Raw genomic sequence first — 17,344 nt, 5'->3', positions numbered from 1 at the left:
ACATAAAGGCCTCTGTTCAGATTGCTTTTTACCACCACAAAGTTTAAAAGCCATTCATACCTTAGAAGAGTCTGAACTTTTCATATATGGCTCAGCGCAATGTGTAATGCTCCCCTGAAGGACTTTTTCAATTCTGGCCACAAGAAATATATCTGGATGAGGACAAGTGACTGAAAATATTCCCTAGGAGACAAAGAATTTTCTTCAGTCAGCAGAATTCACAGCTGTGTTAAACAAATCCCATGAACATTAAACAGCAAAGAACAGTGAAACAGGACAACTAGTAAAAAGCACCCAGTGCCAAACTAGTTAGCTGACAAATAGTTCATCATCTGCTCAAAAAGTCTATTTGGTGAGGGAGGTAACTAGAACGTTTAGAAAGAAGAAATGAAATTAAAAGCCACTTATTTCTCAGCTTGCTTTTACTGTCTAATAATAAATAGTATTAATTAAGAGTCTAATGACCCCACTTCTGCATTACAAGGTCTAATTTGAGCATTTTTGGTGCATTTACATAGCATGCAAGGTGAGTCTGAGTAGTAGGAATGCTGGGCTCATATTCCCCACCTGCTTCGGATACTGCATGGCGGCTTCATGAAGGATGCCTTTGAGGACAGATGGGCTCTGCCCGCTGCCATTCATCAGCGCCGGGGACGTGGCGGCCAGCATTTGCCTCACTGAGAAATGGTTCAGGTCTACGTGGAAGTCGGCAGAAATCTTTCGGTTGTATTTTATGTCAAACAGGGATAGAGTAACAAAGAAAGGTTCAACCTGAACAAAACAAAACAATCCAAGGATCACTATGACTCAAACAGGGACAAAAGAATGTTGCTATCGAAAGAGAAATGACAAGACCTATTTAGGACTGTTGCCATAAATTACTACTAAAGATAAACAGTCTCATCCTTTAGAATACAGATAATTAGGTTATGAAACATTTTAGGAAACAAACAAAACAATTATTTTCACTTTATGTGTTTTGCTACATAATGTCTGCTCCATAGAAAACACAGTTGCATTCCCCCAAGCATCTAAGATGAACTCTGTCTCCTGGAAAGCTGAGCACACACCTACCACCCTCATCTTTCAACACGAACATCCTGTCCTTGCAGGCTAAACAACCTCCATATCCTGGCTGGGCGCGGTGGCTCAAGCCTGTAATCCCAGCACTTTGGGAGGCCGAGATGGGCGGATCACGAGGTCAGGAGATCGAGACCATCCTGGCTAACACGGTGAAACCCCATCTCTACTAAAAATGCAAAAAACTAGCCGGGCGAGGTGGCGGGCGCCTGTAGTCCCAGCTACTCCGGAGGCTGAGGCAGGAGAATGGCGTGAACCTGGAGGCGGAGCTTGCAGTGAGCAGAGATCCAGCCACTGCACTCCAGCCTGGGCGACAGAGCAAGACTCTGTCTCAAAAAAAACAAAAAAAAAAAAAAAACAAAAAAAAAAACACAACCTCCATATCCTGATCCGAACACTGCACCTCTTTGATACCAGGGACTAGGATTTCTTATCCAAGCTGCACTGTAAAAGCACATCTGAAACTTCTGCCTATATTTTTTTATCTTTATTTTTAAAAAGAAAAATTACATTTGTAGTGGGTCCTTCTTCATTTTCGGCAACACAGCATTGCAAATTGAAAGATAAATCATTGCACTTGACAAGGATCCTTTTTCCAAACTTCTCTTCAAATGGCTTAACTTCTGGCTCAGCTGATGAGAAATCAAGCTTCTTTAAAAGAAAATGTAAACATATAAATAAGTTATGCTCTTATTTTTAAAAATCATCATAAATGCATCCAAAGGAAACAGAATACAATTCGGAAAAGCTATATACACTTATTTACTCACAATAGTATTGCTATTATATAATCAGTTTCTATGATTTATAGTAGTTACACACATAGTTGATAATAATGGTCAAAGACATGGGCAGGGTGTGGTGGCTCACGCCTGTAATCCCAGCATTTTGGAAGGCTGAGGTGGGTGGATCACGAGGTCAGGAGATCAAGACCATCCTGTCTTAACACAGTGAGACCCCGTCTCTACTAAAAATACAAAAAAATTAGCCAGGTGTGGTAGCGGGCACTGTGGTCCCAGCTACTTGGGAGGCTGAGGCAGGAGAATGGCGTGAACCCGGGAGGCAGAGCTTGCAGTGAGCCAAGATTGCGCCACTGCACTCCAGCCTGGGTGACAGAGCAAGACTCCGTCTCAAAAAAAAAAAAAAAAAAAAAAAGAAGACATGATGGTATACCTACTCAATGGGTGAACTGAAAAAACACAGAGCTTGAAAATTATGATTATGAACAACATAACCAATGTCTATCCAGTATCCAACCAAGTGTCCATCAACAGATGTATAAGGATACATAAAATGTGGTATATACATACAATGGAATATTCAGTCACAGAAAGGAAGGAAATTCTGACACATGCTACAACATGGATTGACCTTGAAAACATTAAGTTTAAGAAGCCAGAAACAAAGGACAAATACTATATGATTCCACATTTATGAGGTTCCTAAAACAGGCAAGTTCACAGAGTAGAACAGAGGTTACCAGGGGATGGGGGAAGAAGGAAACGAAGGTTATTATTTGGTACAAAGTTTCTGTGTGGGAAAATGAAGAAGTTCTGGAAAAGGATGGTGTTAATGGTTGTACAATAATGAGAATGTATTTAATGCCACTGAACTGTACACTTAAAAATAGTTAAAATGGTAAAGTTTATATTATGTATATTTTACCATGATAAACAAAAACTTCTTAAAAGCAGATAAAAATTATAGACATATAAACACACATACATATGATTATGAGGTCTGTGAGGAAACAGAGAAGTGCTTATCATTGAAGTTAAATGGAAAAGGTTTGTATTTGAGCCTGAGCCTGGGCTCCTCGGGAATTATTATTGACTCCCAGGCACCTGCAGTGATACCTGTTATTTTCTGCTGGCTCTTTTAACAGATAAATTAGATGTTCTTTGTGAACTTGAGAATGTCTTTCAATAAATCTCTCCCAATTTTCAAACATCTATTAAATATCAAATATTCACAATAGTAATGCTATGATGAGATTATACATTTTCATTTTTCCTCTTTTCCCCAAATTTTCTATAGTTATTTTGCTTGTTGTTCCAAAATAAACAAAGCAAATAAATAAACAAATAAGCCCATCGATGATTTTCTCTCCCACACTTGGTTTTAAATATTAAACATTTAGATAGTTCTTACCTGGGCATCTGGGTCCAGATAAAAAAGTTTGACTCTGCTTTCACTTTTCAGTTTGATTTCTGCTTCTCTGGCACTCTGATAACAAGATAAATAAAAATTACATTTAACAAAATCCTTTTCTTGCAAAGGTGCCCAAATACAGTTAAAAGCTGCCTAGTCCTGAAGGTTGAGGCTGCTGGAAAACTCTGCCTCGTGCTGGAGAGCCGCTGTGTGTGCCAGGGAGTGTGCAGCACACAAAGTAAGCACCAGGAGGAAAAAGAAGTGAAGATGAGATTCCTGCCCTTCTGAAGCTCACAATCAGTGGTAGAGTCAAAGTCAACACAAAGAAAGCAAAAGAGAATAATTAAGCATCTGTGTGTCAAGAAAGTCTTCATAAAGTAATGGAGTATGGGGTAGACTTGGAATGAAGGGGCAGAATCGAGCTGAACTTCCTGGCTGAATGAAAAGGATGCACAGACACTGAAGATGGAAATGAGCCCAGATGCTAGAAAGGATTTAACAGAGTCCAGTCTATGACTGAGTGCAAGAAGGGGAAGAGGAAGGAAAATATTTTGAATGATGAGATAGAGAAAATGATGGCTGATCTTGAAGGACAAGATGCTGATTAATTCAATAAATATTCATTAAGTACCTCTTATGAGCCAGGCCCTAGAGACATGTGAAATGTGAATGAAGGAATTCCCTAGCCCCAAGGAACACCAGGTGGGGAGACAGCATATCAACAGGTAATAAGAGGACAAAAGAAAGTTTAAGGTAACAGTGGAAGTCAACTTGGACTAGGGGGTGGTAGTCAGAAACCACCTCCCAAGAGAAGGCCCATCTGGAAGGATAAGAACACTTGGCCAGGAAAGGAGAAAAGCACATTCTAGGAGAAGGCACAGCAGGTGCAAAGGGACAAGTCACACCTGAGCAATCACCAAGTCACTCATCATAACTGAAAGGCAGGGCATGATTAAAAAAATAAATAAAAGTTAAGAGAAATGAGTCTGGGATTTGCATGCTAAGGATTGGGGATTTCCCCTCTTGTTTAGCATATCATCAAGAAATAACCGGCCGGGCGCGGTGGCTCAAGCCTGTAATCCCAGCACTTTGGGAGGCCGAGATGGGCGGATCACGAGGTCAGGAGATCGAGACCATCCTGGCTAACACGGTGAAACCCCGTCTCTACTAAAAACTACAAAAAAAACTAGCCAGGCGACGTGGCGGCGCCTGTAGTCCCAGCTACCCAGGAGGCTGAGACAGGAGAATGGCGTGAACCCGGGAGGCGGAGGAGCTTGCAGTGAGCTGAGATCCGGCCACAGCACTCCAGCCTGGGTGACAGAGCAAGACTCCGTCTCAAAAAAAAAAAAAAAAAGAAAGAACCATAAAAATGGGCAACCAGCAGCCCTCAGGGCTGCTTTGCCAATGGCATAGCCATTCTTTATTCATTTACTTTCTCAATAAACTTGCTTTCACTTAAAAAAAAAAAAAGATTGGGGATTTCATTCAGAATCTAAAATACCCTGCAACGTTTTAGGTAGGAGAATAAAACGAGCTCTACATTTCAGAAGCATCACTTGGGTAGAGTCTCCCCATCTCACAGCAGGGCCGATTAACAAATCCCACATTTCTAGCTTGGGCAGCCTGCTGAATGGTGAATCCATAAACAAGACAGAAAACTCAGGAAAAACAAATCTGCCAAAAAGATGGTAATATCCTTATCATCTTTGTGTAGAGACGCCTGGGTAGAGATGCCTCTGGAATTTCCAACTGGAAACATCCAATAGACAGCTAAAGGGATGAAACTTGAGCACAAGGCCGAGAGGAAGGCTGGAGTTCCAGACTTGGGAGTGGACAAGATGTACTGAGGAAGAGGGTGGAAGTGGGTCTGAAGACAAAATCCTGGGGGCCCAACATTGAAGAGGTGGACAGAAGAGAAGCCACAGAAGAAAACAGACAGACAGTGGCAGAGATGGGGGCTGGAGATGTGGGATTTGGGAACAGAAAGAGAGAGGCTTTTCAGACATTCACGAGATAGAAGTCATCTCCATCTTTATGATTTTTCATGCCTGGTGCCTCTAAGTCTATATTCTGTTCTTCTTGTCAGTCAGAGCTCTCCATGACTCTCAGCCTCCACAGCTAAGTCTATGGAGTCGGAATAGAATGCACTCTCTCATCTGCTACTTTCCCCAGAGACATGAGTCACATCTCAGCACTCCATGGGGCACTCACAGCCACAGCAGAAAAGGTGTCTTGTCTCTTCTGTTGGTGGCAGAACAAAGTCTATTATTACATTTCCAATCATGGATAATGAGAAAACAAGCATCTTAATCTTCTTAGCCATGTGATTGTTGTATATAAAGGTCTTTAGTAATGATCCAAACTATCATGATCAGTTGTCTAGGTTTAAATAAAATGGGCACCAGAATACTAGGAAACTGGGTTCTGGTTCTAGTACAGTTAAGCAGCTGTGCAAGCTACGCAGCCTCTCTGGGTTCCATTTTCATTTCTGTGTAAAAATGTTAAACAAGATGATGGCTCAAGTCTCTTGCCACACCAAGTTTATCTTGATGCTATCAGTGGGAGCCTGAAGGCTATGGAGGTGAAGGGGCATTACTGCAATCTTCTGTTTATGCTTCCAAGGCAAAACACTTGCCTGTGGTGGAGGCAGGCGCTTTCCATATGGGAGATGGGACCACTTCATTTTGTTCTATCCTGCCTGTCACCTTTCCTAACTTTTTACACCAAAAGAGCGAGAACATGTCCAAGTGGAATCCACTTAACTGAACCCAAAGACTTTGCTTTACATTGTATACTGCCTGTGGTGTTTCCTAACAAAACCGTCAGTACTAGGTGCTGCAAGCCACCACCAACAGTTCTCTACTCTACTTCTGAATCGTCCGCTTGAGCCCTTCAACAAAGGCAAATACTGTGTTATGTTCTCAGACGCTAGAGCAGAGGAGTGGGTTCTTAATGTAGATGCAATTCCTGATGCCTTTCTGAAAGATGCTTGTTGTCTCCAGTTGACTGTGCTAGAAGATAAGAAATGAATAAAGCAAGAACAACTGCTAATGAGCTCCATATAATTAAAGAACAAATAAGAATGCAGACATAATAAAAGAAAAACAATTCACTACTAGCCAAAATAGACACAAAACATTCTGATTTTGTCACTAACACCCAACAGATATATTCTTTACCACAGACATCACTTATTGGAAAAGAAGGGACAGCTTTAGATGTAAAAATAACTTAAAAGTTTGTAATCTACCTAATATACATCAATTGCTCTGCTATGAGATAAATAAAAAGCAAATTCAGCTTCTTAAAGTTCCTCCTATCCCTCCTAAGGTCTAGGATGATGCATTAAACAGGGAGGATGCCCAACAGTGGCTGAAGGAATTACCAAATAAAATCTAAGAGGTAGAAAAATGTGGTTCAGGGAGAGCAGGACTTTGCCCCAGAGTCAGGAAACAGTATCTGGAAGAATAGTAATGATAAGAGCTACTACTGATAACAGCCAATATCTACCTGCCAGATATACCCTAAGTGCCCATTTTAATTTTATACACCTTAGGAGGCAGGTACTATTATTACCCCTGCTCATTAAAAGAGAAGACACTAAGGCATGAGTGTTAGGTACTTCGCCCAAAGACCTACATCATGAAATAGAGGCCTGGCTTCTAACTCAGTTTGCCTGGCTTCAGAGTCTAAACCATTACACTACACAAGGAAGAAGAAAAAAAGGTAAAGAATGTGAACAGGCGAGTCAGGAAGAAAAAACACAAGTGGCAAATAAATGTATGAAAATACGAAAAATATCACTAATAACCAGCAAAATGTAAATGAAAGCACAGTAAAATACCATTTTACACTCAGCTGGTGAAGATGCAGAGAAACAGAAATGTGAATTGTTACAGCTTTTTGGGACAGTAACTTGGCAATGTTTAAAGCATTAAAAACACAATAAACTTTGACTTAAACTGAAAAAACCCTAACCGTTCATTAACAGGGAGATGGCTGAATGAAGTATACAGCAGCAATAGTGGAAATATCATGCAGTTGATATGTATGTAAAAGGGAACCAGATCTTCTACTGGTCCAGAGGGACATCTATGAAATATTTTTAAGTGATACAGTAAATTTCAGAATAATGTATATATTGTGAACATATTTTTATAAAAAAACTTAAAAACCTTACATATGTTTCCCTATATTTCTATGAGTAATCAGTTTGGTGAAAGGGGAATTGCAACTGGTTATTAACGTCAGTGTTCTCAGGAATGTGGGAATGGAGGATGAAGGGAAAAGGTGAAATTTTCTTTAAACAACTTTGGGTATTTTTACTTATTGTGACAAGCATACTTATTTTTAATTAAAATTTTAGTAAAGATAATAAAATAAATACTTGTAATATGTACTCTCACAATCTAAGAGTGGACAAAATACAGCTATAACAAATATCATCCCAAAGACTGTAGTTGAGCACTTCTCAGAGTGATGGAAACCAGCTCTGCTTTTAAAATAATCTATGGTCAGTCTATATTGTGATGGTAGGAAGAGCCAACTGGCTTTTCCCCAGACACCCTGTTGCCACTTTCCTGCCCAAAGCCCACTGACTACTCTGGGTTTCGTGGCAAGGAGAATGAGAGGAAAATGGAAACAGAAAAAGCACAATGGTAGAGCTGTTCTCTGTACAAACTGGTATCTTCTGAGAAGACAAGGAAGAGAATGATTCATCTAAACCAAGGGCGATTCCCCCACCCCACCCCATCCTGTAAACCCTACATTCAAGCACTAACGACACACCCTGACAAGGTTTTCTTCTTTGTCTTAAGAAGTAGTTATGGACCAAACATTCAAGAGTTTCCAGAAAGTCTGCTGTAGGCTTTAGGCATATTGTGTGTCTTAAATTTATTTGCGAGTAGATAAAACAATTTAGAGACAAAGACTACGGTCAACAACATCTTATTCTGAGGATGAATTACCAGAAACATTGTATTGACTGTTGGGTCATTTAAACAGAACGGGTTGGAACAGGAGGACTTTGCAAAACGTTTTGAGGCCAAAATACATACTCTTTAATTTAAAGAGTTATCATGATCTATTTCCACTACTTCCAAGACACCGAACTTCTCAGGACCATCAGCTTATCCTCTTCACAAAGGAGGCCTAGAAATGCAATGCCGCTGACCCCACAGACACAAGCCTAGCCAGCTTGTTTGTATCATAGTGCAATGATATTGTTTTCTGGATTGGAATCTAGGGGAGAAAGCACTTATTACAGACTTGGTTTACAAATTCAGAAAAAGTGTCTGTGAAAGCACTGGGTTCCGACAAGTTCTGCTGAGCATGGCCCTTGATCCTCACTCCATCTCCATGAGACTAGAAAGTCTGAGACATCATACTTTCCCCTGCACGCAACTGTGGAAGATTTACCTGGAACAATAAGTTCATTTGCTTAAAACAAAGTTGAAAGGTAAAAGGGTGTGAGCAATTCTGGATTCAGGTGAAATTCTACTTCTTTCAGAACCACATGGGGAAACCAAAGTAAAAGTTGGATGCTATTCTCTTTTTTTTTTGTTTTTTTTGTTTTGTTTTGTTTTGTTTTTTGAGACAGAGTCTCGCTCTGTCACCCATGCTGGAGTGCAGTGGCTGGATCTCAGCTCACCGCAAGCTCCGCCTCCTGGGTTCACGCCATTCTCCTGCCTCAGCCTCCCGAGTAGCTGGGACTACAGGCGCCCGCCACCTCGCCCGGCTAGTTTTTTGTATTTTTTAGTAGAGACAGGATTTCACCGTGTTAGCCAGGATGGTCTCGATCTCCTGACCTCGTGATCCACCCGTCTCGGCCTCCCAAAGTGCTGGGATTACAGGCTTGAGCCACCGCGCCCGGCCGGATGCTATTCTTTGAGTACAAAAATAAAAGCTCACAAACAGAAAAGCTGTGGAAGAAAACATAAGGTGGGTTTTCTTCACACAATCTTAAGGAGGTGACATATATGTTCTGATGTCACCTAAGATATAAATGTAACCCGAGAAATAAATTATTAAATAACTAGTAACGAAGTTTATAACCTGATTATGTTACTCCTTGACTTTCTAGGGAAGAAATCAATTAACTAACTTGAATTACGGTTTGTGTATCTAACTAAAATATTTAGAAGACTGAGGCTATACACTGTTATATTTATAACAAAAAATTGTTTGGTTCCATAACAGACAATAGGAGGAAAAGAACCAGTTTTAGGGTAAATACAGTGTGTTCTCTAATAAGAAAACAATAAAGATGTTCAGTACTAAATGTACAAACATAAGTTCCAAGATTATACAAAATATTCTGAAAACCTAGGTTTACATCACTCATACTGTAAGTAATGAGCCCTTCCATAATATTCCAGAATGAGACAACAGTTATTTTTGCACTGAAACAACTTCCTGTCGGTCATATCCTGTTTGGCTATGTCTTAGTCACAGTGGAAAACAAAAGCCGGGGCAACAGGATGAAGGAGGTTAGAGGAGCTGATTAGACAAGGAACCTGCCATTAAATTACACCTTCAGCCACCTTCTGCCTGCCCCCATTGTTCTAGGCCTTTCTCTGCAATCTTACTGAACTGTGGCCCAGCCACCCAGCCTGACCCTTTCTTGCACCTTCCTTCCCTGATACTGACCTCTTTACCTCTTCATTCCCTGAGTAAACACCTTGCACAGTTCTCTCTCTCCACCCCTCCCCCTGTACACTTCAGCCTCTGATTCTGTAACCATGGAATCCATTCTTCCTAAAAATGGGATGACCAACAGTTACCAGGATCAACTTCTTTGCCTTCTCAACCAGTGCAAATAATCCAGACACCCTGAAGGGGGATGATAAACAGCCAAAATTGCATTCTTGCTCAGGGCTGGGGACAGGGAACACGGGTCTCCCCTTAGTGCCTGGGCTGCTCACACTGACATCACTGAGCTGGGTTTTAAAAGGCAAAGCCCACAGATACCCATGTGCTGAGTGAATAACTCATCTCCATTTTCTTCATTCTTTTCCTCTTCAAAAAATTACTTTCTACCTTTTCCACCTTTTTCTGTCTTCCTAAATAAAATTATTTTTAAAACACCTGAAAGTGAGGGAGAAAGAAAAAAACAGTAAAGCCTCTAACAAGGATGCATTTTTTTAGGTTTTGACCATGATTCTTAGTGAGAAATGTTTTAAATCTCCAACACAAAGATAAATGTTTGAGGTGATGGCTATCCCGATTATCCTGGTTTGATCATCGCACATTGTATACAGATATCAAAATATCACACAAACCCCCGAAATAGGTATGTTATATACCAATTAAAGCAAATAAATACACAAAATAGCACACTAAGAAAAACAAATACCTTTTATATCGCTATGCAAGACACACATACACTATATATATAAATAGTACATAGTCCTTAATAATGATATTATTTTATATAAAAAATAATGTTATTATTAAGGGCAGTGTACTTTCATATTCTCCATTCAATTCTATCACATTAAAAAAACATTTTTTTTTTTTTTTGGACACAACAGTCTTGCTCTGTCACCCAGACTAGAGTGTAGTGGCATGAGCTCAGTTCACTGCAACCTCTGCCTCCTGGGTTCAAGTGATTCTCCTGCCTCAGCCTCCCAAGTAGCTGGTATTACAGGCACCACGCCTGGCTAATTTTTGTATTTTTAGTAGAGACAGGGTTTCCCCATGTTGGCCAGGCTGGTCTTGAACTCCTGACCTCAAATGATCTGCCCACCTCAGCCTCCCAAAATGCTGGGATTACAGGCATGAGCCACTATGCCCGACCTAAAAAAACTTTTTAAAGTGAGTCACATTAATGTTTAGCTAAATAACCCTGACACAAAGTTTACATGTATGAGTCCATTCACAGAAAGGTCTAGAAAAGTCAATACTAATCTACAGTGATGGAGGTCAAAATAATGAGGGTCTCAGGTCCAAGCTAGCCTGAGGGCTGCTTACATCAGTGTACAAATGTGAACTCCAGTGAGCTCTACAATTCATGCTTGAGCATTCTGCTATTATAAATTACACCTCAATAAAAAGAATAAAAAACTAGATAGAAACAAAACAAAAAGAAGCAGGGGTTGAAATCAAACTGATTTCGCCAACTAAAATGGCTTAAGCTAACTTGCAACTCATGGTTTAAAAACAGTTCCAAATATTTTAAATGAAAAAATATATATAATTATACTTATAAAAATATAAGTATATATACATAAATGTACACATTTATATTAAATATATGTATATATTTAAAAATCTCCCTAGGTCTTGGGATCAAACAATACTGAATTATATTGGCTGGGTAGTAAGAGAAGGAGGGGACAGTTCCTGTATATCCTCAGAGGAAAAAGTATAGATTTTTTATTAATCAACATTACGCTCAAATAACATGAATCTTCTCCTAGGTATCCATTCTGTTCACCCAATAAGTGCAGATGGTTACTTTCTGAATTCTAGATGGCATCACATATATTACCTGCTGCAACAAACTAAAACCCAAATGGGCACAAACATTTTGTTTTGAGAAATTATGAACTCCCAAACATCCAGAAACAAAAAAAGCAAATCTCAATGCAAAATATGATACACAGACATTTATAACGCAAAAACACAAACACACAAGCCAAAACTCTTCCCGGACTAGGAGGTGGTTACAATGGCGGCACTAAAATTAGCTTTAATAGGCAGGTGCTAAAAAGATACTGTGGTAACAGTCAAGTCCTTAAAAAAAACAATGTTCTAAAGTCCTAGTCAGGGAGGGAGATTTTACACTTGAGAACAGCCCTGTTGTCTTAAAATAAAGGTCAATGCTGAATGCTCGTCTATTTATAATCCTATAGAGATAAACCATGTTTCTATTATAGTGTTTAAGATGTGGGTGTGGAGGGTCACCATTTCACTCTAGTATCAAAAAAAAAAAAAAAAAGAATAGAAGGGCAGTAACAGAGTCAGAGTGCAAAGGGCTAGAGAAGACAAAGATACTTCTCTCATTTAAGAAAGAATCATTCAGATACACACAAGGACACAAGCACAAGGACAGTCATTGTAGTTTTGTTTATAATAGAAAAAGTGAAAATAATAGAACCACTAAAATTAGAAGTCTATATAGTACAAATAAAAGGGGTAAATTAAAAAATTTTTTCAAGTGCAGAACAATACATATAGTATGTTAGCATTTATAAAACATTTTTAAACATACTAAATAACACCGTATATATCATTATGATCGATTTATTTGTAAAGATATAAAAATGAAAGTAAAACTTTTGATAGTGCTTGTTTCTGATTGGGGTTGTGGGAAAAGAAGAAAATGGGAATAAGGACAGTGTTTAAAAAGAACCTCAATTATAGCTGGTGTTTTATATCTTTTAAGAATATGGAAGCTAAAAAGGCAACATCATAACAGATATTTAATCTGGGAAGTAGCAGTATGGTTGGTTTGCTTTTCTTTGTGCTTTTCAGTAACTGTCAAATTTCTCAAAATTGTAGGATACAGGAATAGCTTATTTTTTTCCCATTGAGAGTGACCGAGAAACAATTTCTGTAACTCAGGCAACCCCTGGGTTTTGCAGCAAGATTACCAGGTCCTTCCTCTTTAGAACTGTGTCTATTAACCTGAGTAAGGGAGAGCACATGTATCAACATAGAAAGTACGATTCTATGATGAGAACACCTGCCTGCATATTTCGGTTATTTCTTCAGTACCTGTGATGCAGTGTTAAGCATTATCGGCGGGGGAAAAAAACACTTAAAACAATAATAAAAGGAGAATACTTTGCAGGGTACTTTTTGGAAGACAGACCTGAAATCATACTGCATTGAGTACATGTCACCTTATAATCAGGTCAGAAAAACAGAGAGGTAATCCCAATGTAATTGTTATGATTTCAACAGGTTCCATTCTGGACAAACCAGTGAAATGAGAAATACTTCAACAGCATTCAGTGAAGAGCAGAAGATGTAAGACAATGTTACCTTGGCAAGTTCCGGCAGGTAGCTATCTAAACTGGAACCAGAACCTTCCAATTTGCTTTGTTCATCATCTAAAATGGCAAAACAGATTATTGGAGTCACTTGTATTCATAGCATTTCATTTGAAACAGGAGGAGGAAGGCCATTTCTCTTAGGTGCCTTCAAATGAACACAGTGGTTCCCCAATCTGGATGCTTCCGGGAAACACTTGGGGTGCTTTGAAAAAATACTGATGCACAGGTCCAGTGGTGAGAGTCAAAACATTGAGTAGCTGGTATAGCATGGACACTGTCCAATTAGACCTGACACTAGCTATGAACAACAGCCCACATGGGCACATCCATGAGACCCCCTAAAAGTCAGACCTGCCCAGGCTCCGCCCCAGGCCAACTAAATCAGAATCTCTTGTGGGACCAGGTAAATGGTATTTTTAAAAAGCTCCCAAGTACTTCTAAGGGGAAGCCAGGGTTGGGAACCACATAAGGGTTGAAGTAAAACATGAATTGTCAAGAACATAGCCAGTTTTTTCTCACCAATTTAATCTGAGGCTCCCATGCATTCTAATTATTACTAATATTTTATAATACAGTAAAAATTCTATGCCAGATACTTGAGATTCATTTTCTTATTTACTCTCTCATCTTCCCAGCAATTTTCATGTTTATTCCCATTTTACAGGTGAGTCAACTGAGGCTCAGAAAACATAAGTTGTTTACCCAAGGCTACACAGCTGAAATACAGTATTTATGGGACTCAAACCCAGGTCTTCCTTTCTGCCTCCAAAGCTCTGGTTCTTCCCATTACATGATTTCCACATAGAAAATGTCAGGGAAGTAGGTTGTAACGTGGCAAAACCTTTGCGGACAGGCTATTTGTAAAGAGCTCCTATCCGTCCCACCTCTCATGTACTTGTGCAACACAAGTCTCCTTCCTATACCCACCTGGCAAAAATAAAGACACCCACAGAGTGTGTACGTGCCCGGGGGAAGCCAAGCCTGCCTACCTTCATGAGAGTCACCATTTCGCTTTTCTTGCATCGCGGCTTCAAAGTTGAGCTGGAGGATCTTATTTAGAATTGTGATCCATTCTTCCATTTCTACTTCGCTGTCTGCTGCCAAGAGATAAGTACTTTTGTCCTGCATTTTGAGCTCAAAAGCAAAACGCCTGACTTTGTTGTTCTGAAATGAAAAAAGGATAAAGAGACATACTTTAAGAATTAGAACTGCTTCAAAGTAATTTCTCTCTCTTATTTGTTGGTGAGTGCTGTCTCATTGGCATTGAGAACCAAGCTATTTTAAACTGCAAGCCCCCTCCTCATGAAATCCCATCATTGCCCACCTTCCCTGCTTCACTTCCTGCAAGCTTTACTTTTCCATCTGACTCATTACCTGCTTTACATACTCATTGGATTCATTGTGTGCCCCTGCAGTGGAATGCAAGCTCCTCAAAGCTCCTGTTTTGTTCAGTGCTACACATCCTTAGTCTCTATGGACTCTACAGTGACTTGCACATAGTGGGTGTTTGAAAAATATTTGTTGAATAAAGTAAATTTCATGTAAAATTTTCATATTTCTTCAGCTCCTACTTTTTTTTAAGGAAGTAGTGTATGGTATTATATTTTTAAAAGCCAACCATTATCTATTATGTTTGGCTTACTTATCTGGAACTTTCCCATCCTTTATGAATCCCAAAAAGTATTTGGACTCCCTGTCCGTGGCCTTGCCTCCTGCCTCCGGTTTTCATGCCTGCGCAAGGGTGACTGGCTCAAAGAACAAGAATAGTCCATGTGCAGTAGCAGACGGAAGATGAACATGCACTAGGCCATGACTTCTCAGCCTCAGTATTACCGACACTTGGGAGGCCAATTCTTTGTTGTGAGGGGTTGGCCTGTGCATTGTACAATGATTAGCAAAATTTATGGTCTTAAGCCAACAGATGACAGTCTTCAGGCATTGCAAGATGTCCTCCAGGGAGCAAAATTTCCCGAGGTTGGCTGCGCTAGACAGAGGTTTAGCTCAGAGGAACATGGCACAAGATCCCCTGTAAGGACAGGCGAAGTGATATGAAATCGAACACTTCCACTAACCTGGGCCAGCAAGACAGCCTCCCATATAGCCACTAAAATCCTCACGGGTTATCCACAGTCACTCTAAGAGTTCCTTGGTGGAGGTCTCAGGGACAGGGCAACCCTCCCAAAAGTCTCTGTGATTTTGCAGCACAGTTCTTAGAAATGCAAAGTCAAATGCTCCCCTTGGCAAAGTCACACACTCTTGTGCACAGACTGTCTGCTGTGGGTTCAGTAATTGCCACCCTGGATTTCACTTAAACATCAAGGCAAGAACCAGGGAAGAAGTCAAAGGCTAGAAACAAAATGAGTTTTCTCTCCTCCTTTCCCTGTATACTCACAATCGTGAAAACAGAAAGTTAAAAGTGGGGAAAAAAAAAAAATCCCATTAGGCCTCAATTCTAAATAACTTCTGTTTCTGAGTCTCAGTTTCCTCATCTGCAAAGTAAGTATAATAAATTTCAAGGGTTCTAAAATACTCAAAAATTTTTAGTTTAGGCATTTTTTTAAATTCACAGCACCAGTCAACTAATTTTTTAAATAACATCCATAAGTAATCATTTTTAAAAACACTTAAATCACAACTTTTGACTCTTAGTTTACAAACAGACATAGATAAAAACAAATTATTGTACTCTTTTGAAGGTTTGGATACACTTTATTAAATGAAAAACACCATCAAAAGCTGCATCTGCAAAGACATTTTGAAGGAAGAGACTTCCATTGAAATCAGAACTTTAGATTTTGAAAAGCACCCCAGAGACTAATGGATAGCTCACGGCTCTTGTACTTATAGACAGCTGTCCCCTGGGCCAAAAACATGCAGCAAAACTCTCTTATAAAACAAAAACAATTACTTCCTACTTTAAAAAATGAGGTTACCAAATATATTTAGGTTTGCTTTAACCTTCTTTCTAAAGTCAGTGCCAGAAAATTCACCTAAAAAGTAACTTAACGGTCTTTTGACTAAAGAATACAAATAAAACTCCTACCTGGGAATCCCACCCAAGAAGTTAATTCACTGTCATTGAAACATCACTCTGGCACTCCTTCCTTCACAAACATTGTCAATAAACATCCTCTGATATAATGAGGTTGTTCATAGTGGTGGCTTTCAGCAGAGGCTGAATTGCCAGCTGAGAGACATCCACATTCGCTGTTGACTGAAAATAATTTTCAGTGAGCATTAAGCAGTGCTGCAGTCTTGATCTTGGGCCCAAATACACTTTCATGTATTTTACCTTTTCTTTTTCTTTTTTTCGGTGGGGTGGGGATTCTACACAGCGGTGTTTTGTTTGTTTGCTCTTTTGTAGTCCTATCAAATTACCTTTTGGTGTTTTTCGTTTATTTTTCAAAGTGGTTTTTAAAATTAGTTACCAATAATTGAAGTTACCAAAGTTTAATTCAAATTCTGTATTTCTCACTTTTTGAGAAACCAGATGATCTGGCACCTTTGAGCTGGGGGTTCCAACTGGCGGTACCAGCTGCAGATGGGCAGCAGATGCCCCCTTTAAATGGGGCACTGGGCTCCAGGTCACCCCAGCATTCCCTGTTGATTTGCAACCAGTCCTCTCTGTCACTTAATTTACCTCCTTGGTCCCTGCAGACATCTGATTCTGACCCCTCCCTTCCACGGCTGACCATGAGGAAGAAACAGGATCTGGACTTACTCTCCCACCATCATTGGTAGAAAAGTGGACAAAATACATGAAATAACAGTTTTTAGATAGGAGGCAAAAGGTAGTGCAGCCCTTTCTTTGTAGAAGGGAAAGACATGAAGTTAGCCCCACATCGCCTCAGCTTTCTGCCTGGAGGCAGTATCTGAATTGCGGCACAGGAAGGGGAATCCAAACAGAGCCCTGCCATCTTGCTGAGGAGAAGACACTGACCAGACCTGGGGAAGACCCAGGTGGCCAGAATATGCAGGGCAGAGTCTCCAAAATGACAGGAAATAAAACAGCACAAAGGTAAGAGAGAGCAGAGCTCCAGAAAGATCCACCGAGTCACACACGCATTATTTATATATTTTCTATTTATATGTTATACCTTATTTTCTATTTA

General features: G+C 39.8%; 1 protein-coding gene across 17 annotated transcripts in view; it reads right to left on the bottom strand.

Moving 5' to 3' along the window:
* Positions 1–17,344, bottom strand: part of DOCK9 (dedicator of cytokinesis 9) — a 306,369-nt gene that overhangs the window by 113,259 nt on the left and 175,766 nt on the right. For all 17 annotated transcript variants that reach the window (XM_030922003.1, XM_030922011.1, XM_030922008.1 and 14 more), the window contains exons 8-13: positions 14,222–14,396; positions 13,222–13,289; positions 3,232–3,306; positions 1,591–1,731; positions 568–771; positions 61–183 (exon numbers count right to left, since the gene is read on the bottom strand). In XM_030922003.1, the coding sequence (XP_030777863.1) occupies positions 61–183; positions 568–771; positions 1,591–1,731; positions 3,232–3,306; positions 13,222–13,289; positions 14,222–14,396 (786 nt within the window). The remainder of the gene's footprint in view (positions 1–60; positions 184–567; positions 772–1,590; positions 1,732–3,231; positions 3,307–13,221; positions 13,290–14,221; positions 14,397–17,344) is intronic.

Source organism: Rhinopithecus roxellana, chromosome 18, assembly GCF_007565055.1.
Source record: "Rhinopithecus roxellana isolate Shanxi Qingling chromosome 18, ASM756505v1, whole genome shotgun sequence".
Taxonomy (NCBI): domain Eukaryota; kingdom Metazoa; phylum Chordata; class Mammalia; order Primates; family Cercopithecidae; genus Rhinopithecus; species Rhinopithecus roxellana.
The sequence above is the reverse complement of the archived record's forward strand: the minus strand, read 5'-3'. Positions and strand labels throughout refer to the sequence as shown.